The following is a 20678-nucleotide window of genomic DNA, read 5'->3' as shown; positions in this document are numbered from 1 at the left end:
CTGCCTAGAAGACCAACATCCCTGAGTTGCCTCTTCACTGTTGACATTGAGACTGGTGTTTTTGTGGGTACAATTAATGAAGCTGCCAGCTCAAGAAAAGATCTGCCCGCTGCTCAATCTACTTGATGACCCCTGCTCTAGGGGTTATAGGTGAACTACGGGTGTAGGACCACATAAGGACCTATACACTGTCAACACTATTAGTATTCTGCACCCTATGAACGTTCTATTGCAGTGTTAAATCATTCATATCGACATACCTATGACTCACCTGTATTTATTCAATTATCTAGTGTGTGTTCCCAGTGTCCCATAATGCACCGGTCGCACTCCTATATAATTTGAGAGACACTGGAACATGGCGCAGACAATGGGAATTGTTATGCATGTTAACACAGAAGAGCAAGGAAAAGGCAGGAGGGAGAGGAGATTTAATATCACCTGTTTATTTAATTTTTTTACATTTTCTGGGATGCTGTGATTTTACAGTACTGTTTGCCAGCACACTACACTCTGTCAGAAGGCTCTCTCATATCTGCTTGGTAGGTTCTCACTAGTTTTAACACTGTTCTCTCTCTCCTAGGGTCATCAGTGTTGCCCAGTAACATGGCGTACTTTGGGAGCTCTCAGGATGAAGATGCACTGGATGATGAAGAGGAGTACGAGGATGTAAAGCCAGACGTCAGCGTGGCATCTACGTCCTGTCAGTCCACGCCCAGGAAGGGCAAACCCCAAGGGAAACACGCCGTCAATGGCCACGGTATGACAATGTCCTCTTACTTACCTAACCTCAATGCTAACCTTAACCCTACGAAACTATCCTCTTTCTCACCTACCCAACCCTGAACCTCCCGGGAAACACGCTGTCAACGGCCACAGTGCGACGCTTCAGCCGTCATACTCCCAGCTCCCTTAGTCTATATAGAACTCTGTACATGCAATAGAGCACGGTACCACACCCCACTCTGACCAATCACAACAGACATTTAACACTGACCAATCATGATTGAGGGAAGAAGGAAAACGGGTGGATTGGTTCAAATGGACCTGATGTGCACAAGAGACCCACACGGTTAGAGCTGTCTGCAACCGAGCATGGCTGAGTTGGATGGAGGGAGGTAGGGAAAGGGAGAGCGTGGAGACTGAGGAACTCACATGGGAGTGTGGCAGGGAGCATTCCATCTTTCCACTCCAATTAACACTAGGAGGGAACAGCGGTAACAAGGTGTTTATGCATTCAGCTCACAGCTGGCCAGGGAGGAGGGGAACAGGGATGGAAAACAAGGAGCACACACCCCAAAGCTCCACCGCTCTCTCTCTCACACACACACACACACACACACACACACACACACACACACACACACACACACACACACACACACACACTGTGTGTGGTTCTGAGGGGAGCTTGTCTTAATGAAACACGTCATGTTAAAACACAATGTGTCAGTGGTGATGAAGGCTACAAGCAGGCAAAGCCACGCAATAAATAGCTACATGTTATCAGTGGCATATGCTTGGTGTTGCTCAGCAACTTTCAGTGGTTATTATAGAAACACACACACACTTGTAAGTACAGTGCAATGTTCCTGACTTTGTCGTCCTCCTCCCTGTGACACCAGATCCACCAGCCCAGGCAATCCCCATGGAAACAAGGCCAGTGTTCTTAGTTCCAAGTACCTGAGAAGCCTGTCTCTCAGTCAGTGGCCATTTTTAGCATGTATATCTGGGTCGGGAAAACTTCCTTTACATGCATGCCAGCAAAGCCACTAGACAGTACATGAATTGCACTATAATGGTGACAAACTTGTTATGGCCTACATGGTGCTCTGCTGTTGGTACAGCTTCAACAGCCGTCCCAACACCATACCACCGCGACACCTGGCTATCAGCGGACTTAAACAAATGTGGTTTCTACGGACAATTGAGATGTACAAACAATGGCATAAGGGGACAACGAGCTTGTAGGAGGCAATCTGTAATTTCGATTAAGACATTAACGAGTGCGCTAGGACGGACGTAGTCGATATAACCATTTGTTCAGCACTTTTGAAATGTACAGCGACAATTCATAACATGGGCTCATGGGCTACTAACAGCTCACTACCCAACATACACTTAGTATTACTTTCTTAGCTACAGTATACATATCGCTCTGGCATATCACATCATTTATACAAGATATTTTTGGACTCGCCTTGCTGTGCTCCCTTGAACAGGAAGGTGATGCGTCGCTCCTTTTATGGGAACATTTTGTCATCAAAGTCTGGTATTCTCTTGATTTATGGTGCTTTCAAGATAACTTGGGGGGGGGGGGGGCAAGGTCGAATCATGATGACGTAAGTGATCTTCAGGTTGGAGCTCTCGAAAGAGGCCCTTGCAATTCTGATTTAGATTAATGTTCAAATGTATTTTCCCAGTCTGAGCTTGTTTTCTTCCAAGTTCCCAGTTGTCTTGAACTCACTGAAGTCGGAGATTTCCAGGTTTTGAGTGTGGCAGAAGTCATGCTGGATTGACAGCATGGCCAATGTTGAATGTTTATCATTTTAAGCTTGGAAAACCCAGACTTGGACCACACAGCCACTCCACTGAATAGCAGGCTAATGATTGCTTTGCAATGCTTGCAGTTAGGCACTGATGGTAGAATTTGCGATTTCCAACTGTTGTAATGTTCTCTTCATATGACAAGGACTGAAAAAGATTTGCCAGTAGATGTCGACTTGATTAATGATGACCGCTAGCTAAGATTTTGAAAGTATCAGTCCAATCAACGCTACTGTACATATGTGATTTGACCTCATTTTATTTGTGGCCAATGACCTTGAGCTGCCTTGGTTGGTTTCTTCTAATATAGCTCTATGGCAGCACCCAAGGGGCTTGAGTTTTCGAGCATTACCCATAGATGTCGCAGTGACGGAGTGTCCACATGACTGACTGAACACTGAGCCAATCACGGTGCAGCTAAAGAACATTACCAACCCCAACGCTACGTATTGTCCACTGGCTGCCCCACCACGGAAGGCACTGAGCTTGGGCTGAAACACCTGCAGTTTAGAGCTGCCTTTCTTAAGAAAGTCAAAAAGAGACCAAGTTTGTATGCAGCTTTATTAACTCAACGATTAGTATTACTTTTGCATTGTTTGCAAACTGATATGTGACGTATTAATGCCAAATTAACATGCAAAACAGGCACACAAAAAAGACTGGTCGCCACTGCGCCCAGTACAGTGTTAGGCCTGGTCTGTAAGTACCATAGAAGCCTGTATCCCAGTACAGTGTTAGGCCTGGTCTGTAAGTACCATAGAAGCCTGTATCACAGTACAGTGTTAGGCCTGGTCTGTAAGTACCATAGAAGCCTGTATCCCAGTACAGTGTTAGGCCTGGTCTGTAAGTACCATAGAAGCCTGTATCCCAGTACAGTATTAAGCCTGGTCTGTAAGTACCATAGAAGCCTGTATCACAGTACAGTGTTAGGCCTGGTCTGTAAGTACCATAGAAGCCTGTATCCCAGTACAGTATTAAGCCTGGTCTGTAAGTACCATAGAAGCCTGTATCCCAGTACAGTGTTAGGCCTGGTCTGTAAGTACCATAGAAGCCTGTATCCCAGTACAGTGTTAGGCCTGGTCTGTAAGTACCATAGAAGCCTGTATCCCAGTACAGTGTTAGGCCTGGTCTGTAAGTACCATAGAAGCCTGTATCCCAGTACAGTATTAAGCCTGGTCTGTAAGTACCATAGAAGCCTGTATCCCAGTACAGTATTAAGCCTGGTCTGTAAGTACCATAGAAGCCTGTATCCCAGTACAGTGTTAGGCCTGGTCTGTAAGTACCATAGAAGCCTGTATCACAGTACAGTGTTAGGCCTGGTCTGTAAGTACCATAGAAGCCTGTATCCCAGTACAGTGTTAGGCCTGGTCTGTAAGTACCATAGAAGCCTGTATCACAGTACAGTGTTAGGCCTGGTCTGTAAGTACCATAGAAGCCTGTATCCCAGTACAGTGTTAGGCCTGGTCTGTAAGTACCATAGAAGCCTGTATCCCAGTACAGTGTTAGGCCTGGTCTGTAAGTACCATAGAAGCCTGTATCACAGTACAGTGTTATACCTGGCCAGTACAGTACACTATAAGGCCGTGTGTCAGATGTGACACTTTTAAAATGTAGCGTGGGCAGTACTTCAGTAGTTTATTTGAGCTGCTGTGCACCGAGTGAGAAATCATAGAGCTCTGCTTTCATTACCCTGCACCTTGCTAACCCCAGCCATGTTTACATTTTCTAAATTAAACACCTTTTTATTGAGTTCAGTTTTCCAGTAGCTTTTCAAAACGCTGAAGGGACTTAGACAGACGGGGGGAAGAGAACGAACCATGTCGTTTTATAAACGCCAGCGACTGTTGATATTAAAACACTGTAAAATAAATAAATAAATGTGAACCTCCATAAAATATAAAGAGAGCTATTGAATGTGTTAATTGGAATGGTTCAGACGGCTAATATCAATGCTTCTGCTCTAGTCTGAGGTTAGCAGGGCTGTCGTCTGCTGCTTGACCAATATAATGTTCACCACAAGTCACTGTACAAGACTGGAGGAAATATTTCATTGAAATTATAAATTCTTGTTAAAGTTTTAATATACACAGTGCCTTCAGAAAGTATTCACAACCCTTGACTTTTTCCACATTTTGTTACAGCCTGAATTTGAAATGGATTAAATGTTAAAAAAAAATGTTTTGCCTCACTGGCCTACACACAATACACCATAATGTCAGTGGAATTGTTGTTTTTATTTTTTACAAATTAATTACTAAAGAAAAGCTGAAATGTCTTGAGTCAATAAGTATTAAACCCCTTTATGGCAAGCCTAAACACTTTCAAGAGTATTGCTTAAGTTCCATGTACTCTCATTTTGTGCAATGATAGTGTTTAACATGAATTTTGAATAACTTCCTCATCTCTGTACCTCACATATATAATTGTCGTTAAGGTCCCTCAGTCGAGCAGTGAATTTCAAACACAGATTCTACCACAAAGACCAGGGAGGTTTTCCAATGCCTCATAAAGAAGGGCACCTATTGGTAGATGGGTAAACATAAAAAAGCAGACATTGAATATCCCTTTGAGCATGGTGAAGTTATTAATTACACTTTAGATGGTGTATCAATACACCCAGTCACATCAAAGATACAGGCCAATGGTAACTTTTTAAAAACAATTTAGAGTTGAATGGCTGTGATAGGAGAAAACTGAGGATGGATGAACAACATTGTAGTTACTCCACAATACTAACCTAATTGACAGAGTGAAAAGGAGGATGCCTGAACAGAATAAAAATATTCCAAAACATACATCCTATTTGCAACATGGCACTAAAATAATACTGCAAAAAATTGTGGCAAAGCAATTCACTTTTTTGTCCTGAATACAACACATTACGGAGTACCGTTCTCCATATTTTCAAGCATAGTGGTGGCTGCATCATGTTATGGGTATGCTTGTAATCATTAAGGACGAGAGTTTTTCAGGATATAAAAGAAACAGAACGGAGCTCAGCACAGGTAAAATCCAAGAGGAAAACCTGGTTGTCTGCTTTCCACCAGACACTGGGAGATGAATTCACCTTTCAGCAGTACAATAACCTAAAACACAAGGCCAAATCTACACTGGAGTTGGTAACCAGGAAGACATTGAATGCTCCTGAGTGGCAGAGTTAAAGTTCTGACTTTAAATATGCTTGAAAATCTATGGCATGACCTGAAAACGGTTGTCTAGCGATGATCAACAACCAATTTGACAGAACTTAAAGAATTTTGAAAACGATAATGGGCAAATGTTGTACAATCCAGATGTGGAAAGCTCTTAGACTTACCCAGAAAGACTCACAGCTGTATTCTCTGCCAAATGTGCTTCTATTTACTTATGTAAATTAGATGTATATATTTCATTTTCAATACATTTTAATAAACATGTTTTCACTTTGTCATTATGGGGTATTGTGTGTAAATGGGTGAGACGTTTGTATTTAATCCATTTTGAATTCAGGCTGTAACACAACAGAATGTGGAATAAGTCACGGGGTATGAATACTTTCTGAAGGCACTGTAAGCCAGCAGCATCCCTCCTACACTGCCCTGAAATCATATTTTCCTCTGTTGCTCCGGTGTTCAACCTCCTAAGCTGATCTAAGATCCATCTTTCTTTCCTGTTGGTTCAGTGTTGAACGGCCCCAGCAAGGCGCCCCGAGACAGCCCCAAGCCCAGAGGGAAGGAGTGGGTGCAGGTGAGAGAGCGCAGTGAGAGAGCCGAGGCCCGGAGGGAGCAGGCCCTCAGCCAGCTAAAGGCTACAGCCAGGGGCCACACTACCAACGGACTGCCCCACAGGAGGGCCGCAGAGGAGCTCAGCAAGCAGGTACTGTATCATACTTCATCAATGCCTGAACAGTATGCTTCGTTGATTTGGCTAATATGTAACTCTCTAATGGTCATAAAGATGGCTGACCAGCATGCCTCCGTAGCCACCAGGCGCGTGATTAAAGAGCAGACATTATCGTCATTAGAAGTGCAGTAATGTGTTATGATAAAAAAAGATTATACATTAATAGAGTAACATGATAGCAGCATGCTCAGTGTTGTGTGAAATCCCTGAGCTCCTCTCCTCCCTTTGTCTCCGTGTAATGATTGTATTTCAGTCTGCTACTATATTTAGTACTGAGGCTGGGTTGTGAAAGCTGCCTTCCTGTCCAAGACGTTCTGTTGGTTTAAAATAGCTCTAAGGAGGAGAGGTCGGGAGGAGGATGGAGAGTAACTTTGACTCGGCTCAAAAAGCACATTGTGCTTCTGACAACTGCATGAACTAATCAGAATGGAGTGCTGGGGGCTTTGCCTCGTCAGAGAGGGTAGCATCAAGACTAGCAGCTCTCCCAGACGGCCAGCAGACGTGGCCGAGCCACGCTGTCTCATGTTGATGCCGGGCCTGTCGGTTTTAAGTACCGCCAACTGGCTAATTAAGGAACAATGAATCTCAATGAGCAGGGGAGAGCCAAGACAAACTACGCTCAAGTTATTGGCCTTTGTTCTATCCCCCCTCCTTCTGCCCTCATCTCTCTGCTTTTGCTATCTCCTTCTGATTACCCCCCCCCCCTCTCTCTCCTTACTCTTTACCTCTGTTCATGTGTTATGCTGGCAGATTTACCATCCTTGGCAACAGAGCTCCAATCATTTTGAGGTATTAGCATTTTGTGTTTTCTGATATTAACTGTGAGTGCAGCAGCAGGCTGATGTCCAATCCCCTGGCCCGAAAGCATCAGGATCCCTTATCTGTGGAAGGAAATCAGCCATAGGTTAAATTCTTATCATACAAGAACCCAATGGCCCTGTTGTATAGCAGTTAGAGTAAGCCAGAGTCATGATGTTCGATGAGATCCAAACTGAGGAATGTTAATTGCACAGGCATATTGGGTTGCTGCTCCGGTATCCCGTTGACCTTTCTGTCTCAGTTTAAAAGTCAATATTCTGAAGGCTATTCATGAAGACGAAGGCCACATCTTTTCAGCTATCACATTTTGTGTGTGTGTGTGTGTGTGTGTTTCTCTAAGCATTGGAAGGGTTACGTTTCCAGCTCCTCTTCCTGATCCAGTCTGTTTGTTGAGATGGATCCAGTCTGTTCCTATAAGCAGCTGAGTTGCAGATGTTCCATGTGAATCTTCTCGCCATCCTGCAGATTGGCTTTAGCAACACATGATGTCATCCTGGCCCATCCCCCGCCACCCCCCCTCTTCCCACTCACGTGTGACCAAAATCCACTTCAGAGGGTTGGCTGTGTTTCTGTTCTCGTTCTCTCTCCCCCTCTCACCTCTGTTTCCGGCACTGAATTTTCTCCTTCGTTCTCACCAGTCTTTTGGTGCTTTCTACAGTAATATGGGGCCTTTTCCTGCTCCATGGGGCTGGGATATAGCCCGTCTTCTCTCTCCCTCTCCTCTTTTCTCTCCTCTGCCTCGGACCAGACTATTACAGTGCAAGGCCAGGGCTCACGTGCACACCAACCCTCAAGGCTTGTGCAGCAGCACAGTGCCGGTGAGCTCTCTAGTGGTGAAACTAAAGTAGACCACCACCCAGCCCGCTGTGCCTTCTTGTCAGGAAATCTGTTCAGTCACAGTTGGCTGACTGGCTTTCTGTTTCTATTACTTTGGTCTTCGAGGCCAAACGGATGAGTTTGACCCTAAAGGAAGGTGTTTAAATTCTGCAGACGGAAGTATTGAGAGTCTTATTTCATCTTTGGTTATGACCCTGACCTTCTAGAGTTCTAGAATTTGATGTGTTCGTTGGTTCTTTGCGTTATGTTTCGAGCCCTTGGTAGAGGTCACGCTGCGTTTAGACATCATCACTCTGGCCTGCCGGGGCGACTCCGTTCTTTCTCTCTCAAAAATACAAGGGGCTTTATTGGCATGCGAAACGTGTTTACATTACCTAAGCAAGTGAAATAAATAAAAGTTATAACTCAAAACCGATCAGTAACATTGCACTCTCAAAGGTTTGAAAATGATAGACATTTCAAGTGTTATATTATCCGCTATGTACAGTGTGTTAGCAATGTGCAAATAGTTGTAGTATGAATAGTAGGCGACGATAAATAAACAAATTATTGGTGGTATTTACAATGTTTGTTTGTTTGCTTCACTGGTTGCCATTTTTCTCATGGCAACGGAACACATCTTGCTGCTGTGATTGCACACTGAACAGATATGGGAGTTGATCAATGTTTTTTTTTTTTCATTGTGGGTCCATAGGATCTGTGGGAAATGTGTATCTCCTAAGGTGGTCATACATTGGACAGGAGGTTAGGAAGTGCAGCTCAGTTTCCACCTCATTTTGTGGGCAGTGTGCACAAAGCCTGTCTTCTCTTGAGAGCCAGGTCTGCCTAAGGCGGCCTCTCTCAATAGCAATGGATTTTCTTAATTTTGCGTCAGTCACTGTGGTCAAATATGCTTTTTTTTGGTTGATTCTTTCCAGTGTCAATTAGATATCTTTTTGCCTTTTTCATAATTTGTTTGGGTCAAATTGTGTTGCTGTCCTGGGGCTCTGTGGGGTCTTTGTGAACAGAGCACCAGAACCAGCTGGCTGAGGGGCCTCTTTTCTAGGTGGATCTCTCTGTAGGTGATGGAATGTGTAGGCATTCTGTGTGTCTCTCGTCTCCTCTCTCTCTGTCGCCTCTCTTGCTGTCAACTCCCCTCTCTCTCTCTCCCCTCCCTTCTCCCCCCTCTCGCTCTCTATCCTCTGTATTTTTCCACTGTTGGAGTGGAAGGGGACAGGATTGATGAAGGGGGTCACATTTCACTCCCCTTATCTTTTAATAGCCTCTCTTTGTGCTGGCTGCACCTGATAGGAATACAATACAGCTGCGGCCCTGCTTCAAACGCAGCCGTCAAGCCTGCTGTCACTTCCCTCTGGCACCTCGCTGGTTCGATAACGCCATCCTCTCATCTCCTCTGCATAGTTCGCTTACAGCAGGGCTACTAGGTTCACTTACAACAGGGTGCTACTCAAACGGACAGGGATGCAGTGGGAAGAACAGAGTAGCTAGTGGGGTCTAAGCAGAAAGCTGGTGTCCAGCTGCCAGAAACCCCAGGGTCTCAGTCCAGACATCCCCTCTGTTTTGACTACACACAACTTTTCTATTTTACTACACACACACACACACACACACACACACGTATATTAACATGAATGACGTTTGTTCCCGTTCAGGTTGATGCTAGTCTGTATCATGTTCTGGGGCAGGGTGGTTTAGGGGCAGCACTAAAACTAGGGCAAGTAAAAAAACATGACGGGAGAGAGGGAACTGAGAGAGAGTCGACTCTGCTTCTTCCACTGGTGGGTCTGGGTGGCTTTATTCCCCCAGCTGCCATTAGCCAGTGAGGTCCCCGATGTAACCCAAACTACCTACATTAGAGCTCACATGTTCAGCAGGGGTTCTCAGATCTGCAAAAAATTTTTTTTTTTTTTTCGCCATTAAAGAGGTTAAGGAAACCATACCAAATAAAACTGGCTTTCTGCTGGGATGGGGTTTTAAGTAGTAACCCGTTTTGTACATACAGCAGTTGGCTCTGAAGTGAACCTCACTCTCCATGTTAGGGCCAGGATGGCTTTTTCATCTGTTGAAGCTGATACTGATCTGTTTTTTGCCCTGTGAGAAAAGTGTTTGTCTATAACTAGCTGATTTGAAAGTACAGCAACCCTGTATAGGCTTTAATGAATGGCAGCAATTTCCGCATAGCATTTAGTTCTAACCCTAACTCTTTACTTTTATAGCCTTTTCTGCGAGTTAATGTTTGCTTGGAGTTTTTACTTCAATGTCAATCGCCAGCTCCCGAGAGTGTTAGTGCAGTGATTCTGTGTTCTATGTTGCTGCACTACAGTATGTGAATAAACAACTCCATGTTTCTGGTCTCTCTCTCTCGCCTCCCACTCTCAGGTCTCTAAAGTGAACGGAGTCACACGGGCGTCCCAGACAGGCATGCACACGGCCGGTGCCAAAAAACCGAAAGACTTCAGACTGCCGTCCAAAACTGTGAATGGCCTCGTCACACACACCAAAGGAAAACGAGAAATGGTCAAGAAAACCAAACTGAACAAGCGCAAACACAGCACTGCTGCTACCCATAGAGCCCATAGCAACAATCACCACCACAACCACCTCCAGCGCCACCAGCGACTCCCCCTCTCCAACTCAGGAAAAGCCCAGAATAGCAAAGCAAAAACAAGCAAACAGGTGCTATTATCCAATGGGGTGCACAAGGTGACCAACGGGGGCGGAGTGCGCTTCAACGGGCACCTCTGTGCCAAGCAGGAGGTGGGCAGGCAGGGGCGTGAGGGACTGAGGAACTCCAAGCGGAGGCTGGAGGTGGCGGTGGCTGCCATCGGGGCGGTGGCTGACTCCCAGGGTAAGCTGGTCGTCCTGGAGACTAACCCCAACCGTAAGAAGACCAAACAGAACCAGAGCAGCCCCCTGGACGGTAAGACCAAGCACCAGACCAGCCCTCTGGAGACACGCAGTAAGAAAGCGTGTCAGGGCAAGGCCTCGGTCCCTAATGGACACATCGTCATGGAAACCACTCCTCCCCACTCCCTGCTAGCCCCACCCCCTCCCTCCACACCACTAGCCAATCCAGAGCCAGGGCGTCAGCGGCCCAAGCGAGCGTCAGCCGGCAAGTTGATGTTCATCAGACAAGCACAGCACCGGGCGCAGGCTGCCTCTAACCCTAACCACACCCTTAACCGCTCAACTACCTCAGAGTCGCCTGGCCACACCCCCGGGCATACCCCTCACAAACCAGCAGAGCCCCGGCCTGACAGGGAGTGGGAAAGGGAGAAGGAGCGGGATAAAGAGAGGGAGAGGGCGGAGAGGAGCAGGGCGAGCTGGGCAGCGTTGGGTGAGGCACCAGAGTTCTGTCCCACCCAGCGGGAGTTCCAGGACCCCCTGGTGTACCTGGACTCTGTGCGGGAGGGGGCGGAGCCCTGCGGACTGTGTCGGGTGGTTCCCCCGGCTGACTGGCGCCCAGAGTGCAAACTGAACGATGAGATGCGCTTTGTGACCCAGGTGCAGCGCATACACAAGCTGGGCCGTCGCTGGGGCCCCAACGTACAGAGGCTAGCCTGCATCAAGAAGCATCTCAAATCTCAGGGCATCACCATGGAAGACCCCCCACTCATCGGTGAGTCTTACTGACTGTCCATACTTTACCAGCAACACTACCCTAACACTGGTCATCAGTTAGTCTGACAGTCAGACACACTCACATAGGCTGGTCGACTGTCGCAAAACGGACCTCTTTAGCAAACATCACAAAAATTGGGTATCGACATTATTGACAATCCAATAAAATGTTTGTTGCATTCCACCAACCGTATCTGGTATTTATACTGTGAGGTCAATATCAGTGTTCAGATGTGGCCTGTATGTCTGAGACAATATAACTATACCCAGCAGCTTGTCTGTCATTTTAGATTTCTCACTCAGCAGCTTGATGTGTTTTAAACAGCCTCTAGCCCAGTCAGTCTATATGGCTGAAATAAATGTTTACTGAATCAGTTTGAGAATACGGTCCAAATTTGTAGTGCTATCATACTACTGCACTGTTGTCGCGAGGAACACAAGAATTTCGCTACACCCACAATAACATCTGCTAAATATTTGTATGTGACCAATACAATTTGATTTGATCATTACTGTAGTAGTGTTAAACTCATGGCCATAGACCCCAACCCATCTCTCTCTCCCCAGGCAGCTGTGGGTTTAGGGTTAACTCTATCTGACCCCATCGATCTGTCTCTTCCCCCCAGGTGGCTGCGAGGTGGACCTGGCTCGGTTCTTCCAGCTAATTAATGACATGGGCGGCATGCAGCAGGTTATGGACCTGAAGAAGTGGAGTAAACTAGCTGATCTGCTGCGGATCCCCAAGTCAGCCCAGGACCGGCTGGCCAAGCTGCAGGAGTCCTACCTCCAATACCTACTGTCCTATGACTCTCTGTCCCTAGAGGAGCACCGGCGCCTGGAGAGGGAGGTGCTGCAGGAGAAGGAGGGCCTGGAGCGCCGCAGGGGGCCCCTGGAGGGCCACACGGAGAGGAGCCTGACCCTGCCACGCTACGAGCCCAAGAACGGGCTGGCCGGCAGTCTGGTGCAGCACAGCAACGGTCAGCTGTGCAGCCGGCTGAAGGAGCTGGACAGTCAGCAGCTCAAAGTGGGACGCCGGAGGCTGTTCTCTCAGGAAAAGAGGAATGGGGAAATGACACAGCAGGAGGAAGATGAGGATGAGGAGAAGGGGGTTCTCAGCGACCAGCACAAGTGTATTTACAAGGTGATGCAAGGGCAACAACTTTGCACATCCTTTTTAAATGAGTGTTTTTGTTCATTATTCTCATGCTCTGCTCGTGCTACAAGGCAAACCTGGTAGTGTAGCTCCAGTCTTCCTGTTTGTCTGCCTGCTCTGTTCTGTTCTAGCTGATGGAATGTAGGTCAGTGCTGAGCTGGGTGAAATGGACCCACAGACAGCAGGCCACTGCCTCTCTACTCAACATCGTTCTGCTCTGCCTCTGTTACCCCTGCCCAGACATCGACACACACACACACACACACACACACACACACACACACACACACACACACACACACACACACACACACACACACACACACACACACACACACCATAGCTTCATGACCCAGATGTTGCCCCTGCTGCTCTTCCCATGGAAGAGCCTGACTGTGGTGTTGTTTCTAACCGTCTCCTTCCTCTGAACCTGTCTGATCATGACATCTCAAACACTGTTCTAGTCTGGATTCCATTTCAATCTTTTCCTTATTTTTCTTGTAACCAAATCCCCAACACAAGCAGACCCATGAGATGTGAGTTCAGTACAGTAACCTAGCTCTCACATAGAAGAGGGGTGAGGAGAGGGTGTATTTCAGCGGGGTATTAAATCCAGGGACGGTACAGGCAGATTTATAGACTATCAACACCCCTTCATTCTGAGGTGTCCCGGCTAAGGTTCATATTAACTACAGTCAAGCTCGGAAACTTTCAGGACAGACATGCAGCTGCAGAGACTTGCGATACAGTACGTGCGTTTACAGGGTACCTGACTTTGTTTGATGCTAGCTGTACTGTCCTGATGTGGCTTCTCTTGTTGCAGGGGAAATCTGTATCGCTCACCAACTTCTTCAGGATAGCCAGGAACACCATGATCATGTGCTTTAACAAAGAGCCTGGGGCTGCCGAGGTCGAGGTAAGAATGGAACTAGTCTCAATCCCTACTGGCCTTCATGTAGAGGTCAGCTCACTACTGTAGCATTCCATTGACCTCCATTTATTAGTCACTGTACATTTTTTTGTTTTGTTCAGTACGCAGATTTATCTATCGCTTCTCCTATTTGTCTTCCTTTACAGCAAGAATACTGGAGGATAGTGGAGCAGAGGCACTGCCATGTGGCCGTGCATTATGGGAAAGTGGACACCAACACACACGGAAGTGGCTTCCCCGTGGGAAAGTCAGAGCCATTTTCTAAGTAAGAACCCAATGTCATCACACCCTAAACACAGTAATGCGTGGCGTAATAACCATAGAGTTAAAACATATATCTCTTGACTGGCCACTGTGTAATGACTGTTCTTCTCTCCGTTTCAGACATGGATGGAACCTCACTGTCCTCCCTAATAATTCTGGATCCATTCTGCGGCATCTTGGAGCTGTGCCCGGTGAGATTTCCAACCCGTCATCCTCACCCCTGAGGCACACGTCTTTCTGAGACAATGTAATGCCTGTTGTGGTGTCTGCTATGTAAAAACGGACTTTTCTCTCCCCGTAGGGGTCACCATTCCTTGGCTGAACATTGGCATGGTCTTTTCTACCTCATGCTGGTCTCGAGACCAAAACCGCCTTCCATACATTGATTACTTACACACTGGTGCTGACTGCATTTGGTAAGTATCCCAACATGACCACCTCCCTCTCTTCCTCCTCACAGGTACATGTGTACTGTACAAAGACATTACAAAGATGTGTGGTTTTTCTAAGGTGACATGGAATATGTGATATAAAACATAATGCCATTGATAACTCGGATCAGACTTGTAATTAGCTGATCAAATTCCACCTTCATTGAACACACGCCAGTCTTTTGAAAATATGTATTGATGCCAAAGTGGCTCGCATTAGAGCTACATTTACTTACAACAAGAAATGACTGGGTGGCAGCGAAAGCCACAGGCGTTGGTGTGTTGTGTATTGATTGACCTGTTATGAAGGCAATGTTTAATCTCTTTGCATTAGCCCAACTTGAATGTAATGGTAATGAAGGGTTTGAGAAAGGGCGGTGGCTCTAGACATCCACCAGCCCAACCCCTCCCTCCCCATGTGTGCTACCTGCCCATTGGTGGTGACACAGGTGAGTAGAAATGTGCTAGGAGGTTCCTGAGATGAAGGCAAGTCATAATCATCATAATTGACTGCCTGCTATCATGAAGTATGAATGTTCCACTCATCTTTTCATTCTGTCTGAATGTCCGAAAGTTACAGGAAGTGCTAATTTGGGATGCCCTAGGACAAGCTTAAGTCTGTTACACTATTCCCAGAGTACTTAGTTGTCCAGTGAATCTGTTAAAAAGCGGTCTCATTCTAATATGCAATCACCATCCTCCATTTGACAGATGAAACCACAGACAGACAGACAGCTCTACCTGCAGTCTGTCTACAGGCTTTGATCCCCACAGGAAAGCCACCTCTTTAGGATCTCATTCTCAATCTTTCTCTAACTTTTTGAGGCAGAGCGTAAGCACAGACCGACTTAACTCTGACTGTTCAAAGCTGAGGGGTTACACAGCACAGCCGATGTTCAGCATAACACACACTCTTGCATGAGCCTGATTGGTCCTCTCTCGCCCTACCAGGTATTCTATTCCTGCTGAGGAGAAGGTGAAGCTTGACAAGGTGGTTCACACACTGCTGCAGGCCAACGGGACCCCAGGGCTGGAGATGCTGGAGAAGAACATCATGATCTCTCCAGAGGTGCTTTGTCGAGAGGGTATCAAGGTCCACCGCACCGTCCAGCAGAGCGGTCAGTTCGTGGTCTGCTTCCCCGGGACATTTGTGTCCAAGGTCTGCTGTGGCTACAGTGTGTCGGAAACTGTGCATTTTGCCACCCCACAGTGGATGAACCTGGGATATGAGGCTGCTAAGGTGAGTCTGAAGCCGGAGCTGCCACCCTGTGGCCATTTAGAGACATAGCTCATTGTCTGCCACAGTGTCTCTATTTATTTTGATTTAACCAGGCAAGTCAGTTAAGAACAAATTCTTATTTTACAATGACTGCCTACCACGGCCAAACTCTCCCCTAACCCAGACAACGCTGGGCCAATTGTGCACCGCCCTAATTGTGCGCCGCCCTATGGGACCACGGTAGTGATATAGCCTGGGATCGAACTAGGGTCTGTATTAGCGCCTCTAGCACTGAGATGCAGTGCCTTAGACTGCTGCGCCATTCGGGAGCCCTAGCCTAACCCTGTTCCTGGAGAGCTACTGCGTCCTGTAGGTTTTGGCTTCAAATGTAATTTAGCACACCTGATTCTAATAATTAGGTGGTTGATAAGATTAATCTGGTTAGTTACAACTGGGGTTGGAGCTGAAACCTACAGGAGGGTATTGTAGCTTTCCAGGAACAGGGTTAGGCAGCACTGCTCTACAGTCTATACAGGTTTTTGTTCCTGTTGATTAGTGTAGTGTCATGTGTGATCTGGTTGATACAAAAGGCTGTAGGATATTCTGTCAATGTTCTGTGTTAACGCAGTGTCTCTCTGCCTTCCCACTGTAGGACCTGAAATGCCGGCACATAGCCAAACCCTTCTCCATGGAGAAGTTACTCTACCAGATCGCCACGGCCGAATCCAAACGCGAGAACGGGCACATTCTGACTACGATCTCCGCCCTTCTCAAAGACCTCAGGTCGGTAGCCATGGAAACCGGGCACATCAAAACTTGGATGCTGTCACGGCCTTGTTCTTCATCCTCTGTTGCCATGCCAGTATGATCGAAGACATAGCTCAGTCGAACTGTGCTCAAAGCCAAGTTGAAAATATCCCGAAATCTTCTGTTTCAAATACACTCCATGATTTAATGGGTGGGCTTACTGTCTACGTCAGGGCGGAAAGACCTTTAGATAGTACTGTTTGCTGTACTGAGCTTTAATCACAACGTTGTGAATTGTCGTGTTCTGAATCACTGAGTTGTTGCTCCGCTCTAATAGGAACATAGAGATGAGACAACGACAGGAACTGTACGAGGCAGGGCTTCTGTCCTCTGCCCGCTATGGAACACATGATAACAGCCTGTTGCCCGGTGATGGACGCAAGAAACCCAGGAAGTGGCTGGCGCTGGAGTCGTCAGAGAGACGCTGCCAGACTTGCCAACACCTCTGCTACCTGTCCATGGTGAGAGCTGGCCCATGGGGAATAGTGCTAGGGTTCATTTGGGTCGGGACTAGAGCTAGTGCTGGGCAAGGGTGAATGTAGTTAACCACTCCATGTACGGGGCGGCAGGTAACCTAGTGGATACGAGCATTGGGCCAGTAACCAAAAGGTTGCTGGTTCGAATCCATAAGCTGACTTGGTGACAAATCTGTCCATGTGCTCTTGAGCAAGGCACTTAACCCTAATTGCTCCTGTGCGTCGCTCTGGATAAGAGCGTCTGCTAAATGGTTTAAATGTAAAGATGAATTTAGTTTACCATTCCATGAAAAGATGTGTTGAATTCTGAGTTGTGATGTCCATCCCAGGTGGTCCAGGAGAATGAGAACGTTGTCTTCTGTTTGGAGTGTGCTTTGAGATACGTGGAGAATCACAAGTCCTGCAGAGGCCTCAAGATGATGTATCGTTACGATGAGGTAAGATTCCATCCCAGAAAACCGGGAACATTCCCAGGACATTAGCTAACATTCCCATTAAGGGCTCTATTCAATTTAAGTGTTACAGATTGCGCGATGGAAAATGATCATAACATTTCTGATTGAGCCATCGTATACAGCATTTAACATTAATACTGTCTCTGCCGCTGTGGGAACATTGCCTTTAAATTGGGCTTTAAGGCTGAACTTCCAAGATACGGATTGAATAGAGGCATAAGTTCTAGTTCGGCTTTTATCGAACATTATGATGAAAACATTATTTGAATGTTTTAGATAAAATGTTTTTTTTACAATTTTTTTTATGTTTTAAATTAAATATCCTTTGAATGTCTTCCTAACATTCACAAAAATGTTGTCCACAACATCTGTAACAACCCGCATAGAACATTCCCCTCATACAGTGCCTTGCGAAAGTATTCGGGCCCCCTTGAACTTTGCGACCTTTTGCCACATTTCAGGCTTCAAACATAAAGATATAACACTGTATTTTTTTGTGAAGAATCAACAACAAGTGGGACACAATCATGAAGTGGAACGACATTTATTTGATATTTCAAACTTTGTTAACAAATCAAAAACTGAAAAATTGGGCGTGCAAAATTATTTAGTTAGTTTCTTATGTTTCCAGATAATGTAATAAATGTGTTCTGGGAACGGTCTTGCAATCAGGTGAATGTTTTATACAAAAATTGTATAATCATTAGCACAACTTGACAGTTTTTGTGTCATTAGAACTTTTTGGAACAATTTTGGGTTGCTGGGATGACCCGCTCTTATCTGGGTAGAATTGATCAGAACCTTCAACAGCGGAGTGGTGTAACGTGCAATGTTTGGATAAATATGATATTTGTTAATTTATAGTGCAGTGTTCATTATAACGCATATGTTCTGTCTAATTCCTCCATTCTCTGGCTGTGCCCCCCGTGCCTTTGCCCCCCCAGGAGCAGATCAACAGCTTGGTGAAGCAGGTGTGTGGTAAGGCCCTGGGGAAGACGACCGAGAAATGGAACGGTGCAAGCCCAATCAAACCACCACCTAAACGCGGACCCCGGAAGAGAGAGACCGTGGAGGTGTCCCTGTCCCGCCTCTCCTCTTCCCACCTGTCTCCTGCAGCGGTCACATGAGGACGTTAACACCCCCCACTGCCCCTCCATCTTAGTTTGGAGAATCACTTGTCCTTTTTTTAAAGAAAGAAAAAATATAATGCCCCAAATCTCCCACACAACCTTACTATGACGAACTAGCCCACCCACCCCCTTAGTATGGCAAACTTGTGAAAGCAAGCAGTCTTTTTTTGCACTAGCACGGAAAATGTTTTTTTCAGGTTTTTTTTTCGGGAGGGGGGGGGGGGGGTGTTAGCATTAATTGAAATGTTCACAGGTAAATGTTGTGCCACTGTCACTGCCCCCCCCCCCCCCCCCCCCCCCCAATGTGTTGCAGTCAGACCCATCGCCATCTGTCACTCAACTGTGAACAAAGGGATGAGTGGAGAAGGTGCTCCTTTTTTCATTTTATTGAAATGACACAAGTAGAACCCAAAGTTCTCTCATCTTTAGTTTTTGAAGATGAGTTATTTTTATTCTCCTCTGCCTGCAGAAGCTCCTGTTGTTCAGGGCCTGTTGCTCCCTAACCCACGCCAGGTAGAACTTGAAAGGCAGATGTGTTTTGGCTGGCTTGTTTTATTTGGGATTTTAGCTTTGATTTTTAGATTTTGAGGAAGTCTTCTGTGTTTATTTTGTCATCGTTGTTTCCTTTTTCTTTGTTACTTGTGGAACTAGTGGTGCCATGGCTGTATGTCAGAAACACAGCCTGGGGTGCTGTGGCTGTATGTCAAATGGACCAAGGTGCCATGGCTGTATGTCAGAAATACAGACCTCGGTGCCGCTGGTCTCTGTCTCTGTAGTAGGAGGGAGGCCTCCTTCGCTAGCAAGTGAAAACTGTGCCTGATACTCAACAAAGAGATCCATTGTTTTTGGTGCTGTTGGTTATTATTACTGTATAACAATACAAAAGAAAGGTGGGGTGCTGGCTAACTGCTAGCCCCTTCTCCCACAGGGCGTTAGGGTTCTAGGCTCTCCTCTCCCATAGGGTTAGGGTTCTCGGCTCTCCTCTTCTCGATGTGCAATCATGTTAACATTCCATTCTTCCAGTCCTACTGTTTCATCTGTATCAGTTAACATTAATAATTTTATTATTTTCTATTTTGATTGTGTTTTTGTTCTAATGTGCGAGTAGAGTCACTAGTCAAAGGGTGTGAAATGTGAAATATGGAAATCCAAGTTTTTTTTGTTTTGGGGTGTGTATTTTAGGTTTTTCCCTTTTTTTCAGATGTATTATGAATTATTTTAGCAGAAGGTCCAACACAACATACATTTTTGTACATAATCCTGTAAATGTCTTTAAATACTCAAGCCTTTTCTGGGGTGAAGGAAGGAAAATGATACCATTTTTAAAGGTATTAGAGGAAGCAAGGGAGGAAGTGCTTGATGAAGAAAAGCCTTACGTTTCAGTTTCTTCATCTGTGTGAGTTTGATGCTTACAGGGTTGCTCTGGTTACGTGTATACATTTTAAGTGCTGCTTACATCACTAAGACAAAGATATGGAGTAGCTATGGCCCCCTAGTTTTTTTTAAAGGTTTTTTTTTTTTCCTTTTAGCTTTACTTTTTTTAAAGAAAAGGGAACATATGTTCACAAAAATGTACTGAAAATTCAACAATGTAGTAGCTCCTCATGTTGCACTGAGCTTGCCAGTGTTGGCTGACAAGGTGATCCTATTATCCAGTTTGTTGGTTGTTGTCCTTTACAGAAGACTGAACTGTTTTAGGAATATTTAATGAAAACCAAGTCGGTCGTTTTCAACAAAAGTGGTTAAGTTTTTATGGCCTTACAATGTATTTTATTCAGATTTCTTTGCAATTTTCTTTTTCTACAGTATAAACTATTGCTCACGGTCTGGCAAGTTAATTTATTAGCACTGCGTCTCCATCTTTCCTTCCACTTGGAAAGAGTTAATGTTGGTTATATTGCCAGTTTTTTTACTTTTGCAGTTTGTACTAAAGGTTTAATAAAAACGTACAGACAATTCACTGTCTTTTCTTTTGAACCTGCGTGTCTGTCGTTGTGGTGTTCTGAAGCTGTCATGTTACCAAACTAGTTAGCCATTCTACAAATAAGTATACTCCATGTCTAGGGGTCCAAGCCTGATACAAGTGTGTGCATTCAGTGTCAAACA

At 45.7% G+C, this 20678-nt stretch overlaps 1 protein-coding gene across 2 annotated transcripts in view; it reads left to right on the top strand.

Moving 5' to 3' along the window:
* LOC110496365 (protein Jumonji) overlaps positions 1 to 20534 on the top strand; it is an 84728-nt gene extending 64194 nt beyond the window's left edge. For both annotated transcript variants that reach the window (XM_021572227.3, XM_036952932.2), the window contains 13 exons: positions 584 to 760; positions 6209 to 6402; positions 10465 to 11704; positions 12333 to 12847; positions 13683 to 13775; positions 13937 to 14055; positions 14175 to 14245; positions 14356 to 14470; positions 15437 to 15725; positions 16357 to 16487; positions 16789 to 16972; positions 17317 to 17424; positions 18387 to 20534. In XM_021572227.3, coding sequence (XP_021427902.2) covers positions 584 to 760; positions 6209 to 6402; positions 10465 to 11704; positions 12333 to 12847; positions 13683 to 13775; positions 13937 to 14055; positions 14175 to 14245; positions 14356 to 14470; positions 15437 to 15725; positions 16357 to 16487; positions 16789 to 16972; positions 17317 to 17424; positions 18387 to 18569 — 3419 coding nt within the window. In that variant the 3' untranslated portion in view covers positions 18570 to 20534. The remainder of the gene's footprint in view (positions 1 to 583; positions 761 to 6208; positions 6403 to 10464; positions 11705 to 12332; positions 12848 to 13682; positions 13776 to 13936; positions 14056 to 14174; positions 14246 to 14355; positions 14471 to 15436; positions 15726 to 16356; positions 16488 to 16788; positions 16973 to 17316; positions 17425 to 18386) is intronic.
* Positions 20535 to 20678: the final 144 nt, after the last annotated feature.

Source organism: Oncorhynchus mykiss, chromosome 18 (assembly GCF_057628025.1).
Source record: "Oncorhynchus mykiss isolate SJ-2025 chromosome 18, ASM5762802v1, whole genome shotgun sequence".
NCBI lineage: Eukaryota > Metazoa > Chordata > Actinopteri > Salmoniformes > Salmonidae > Oncorhynchus > Oncorhynchus mykiss.
This window is presented reverse-complemented; position numbering and strand designations above follow the sequence as displayed.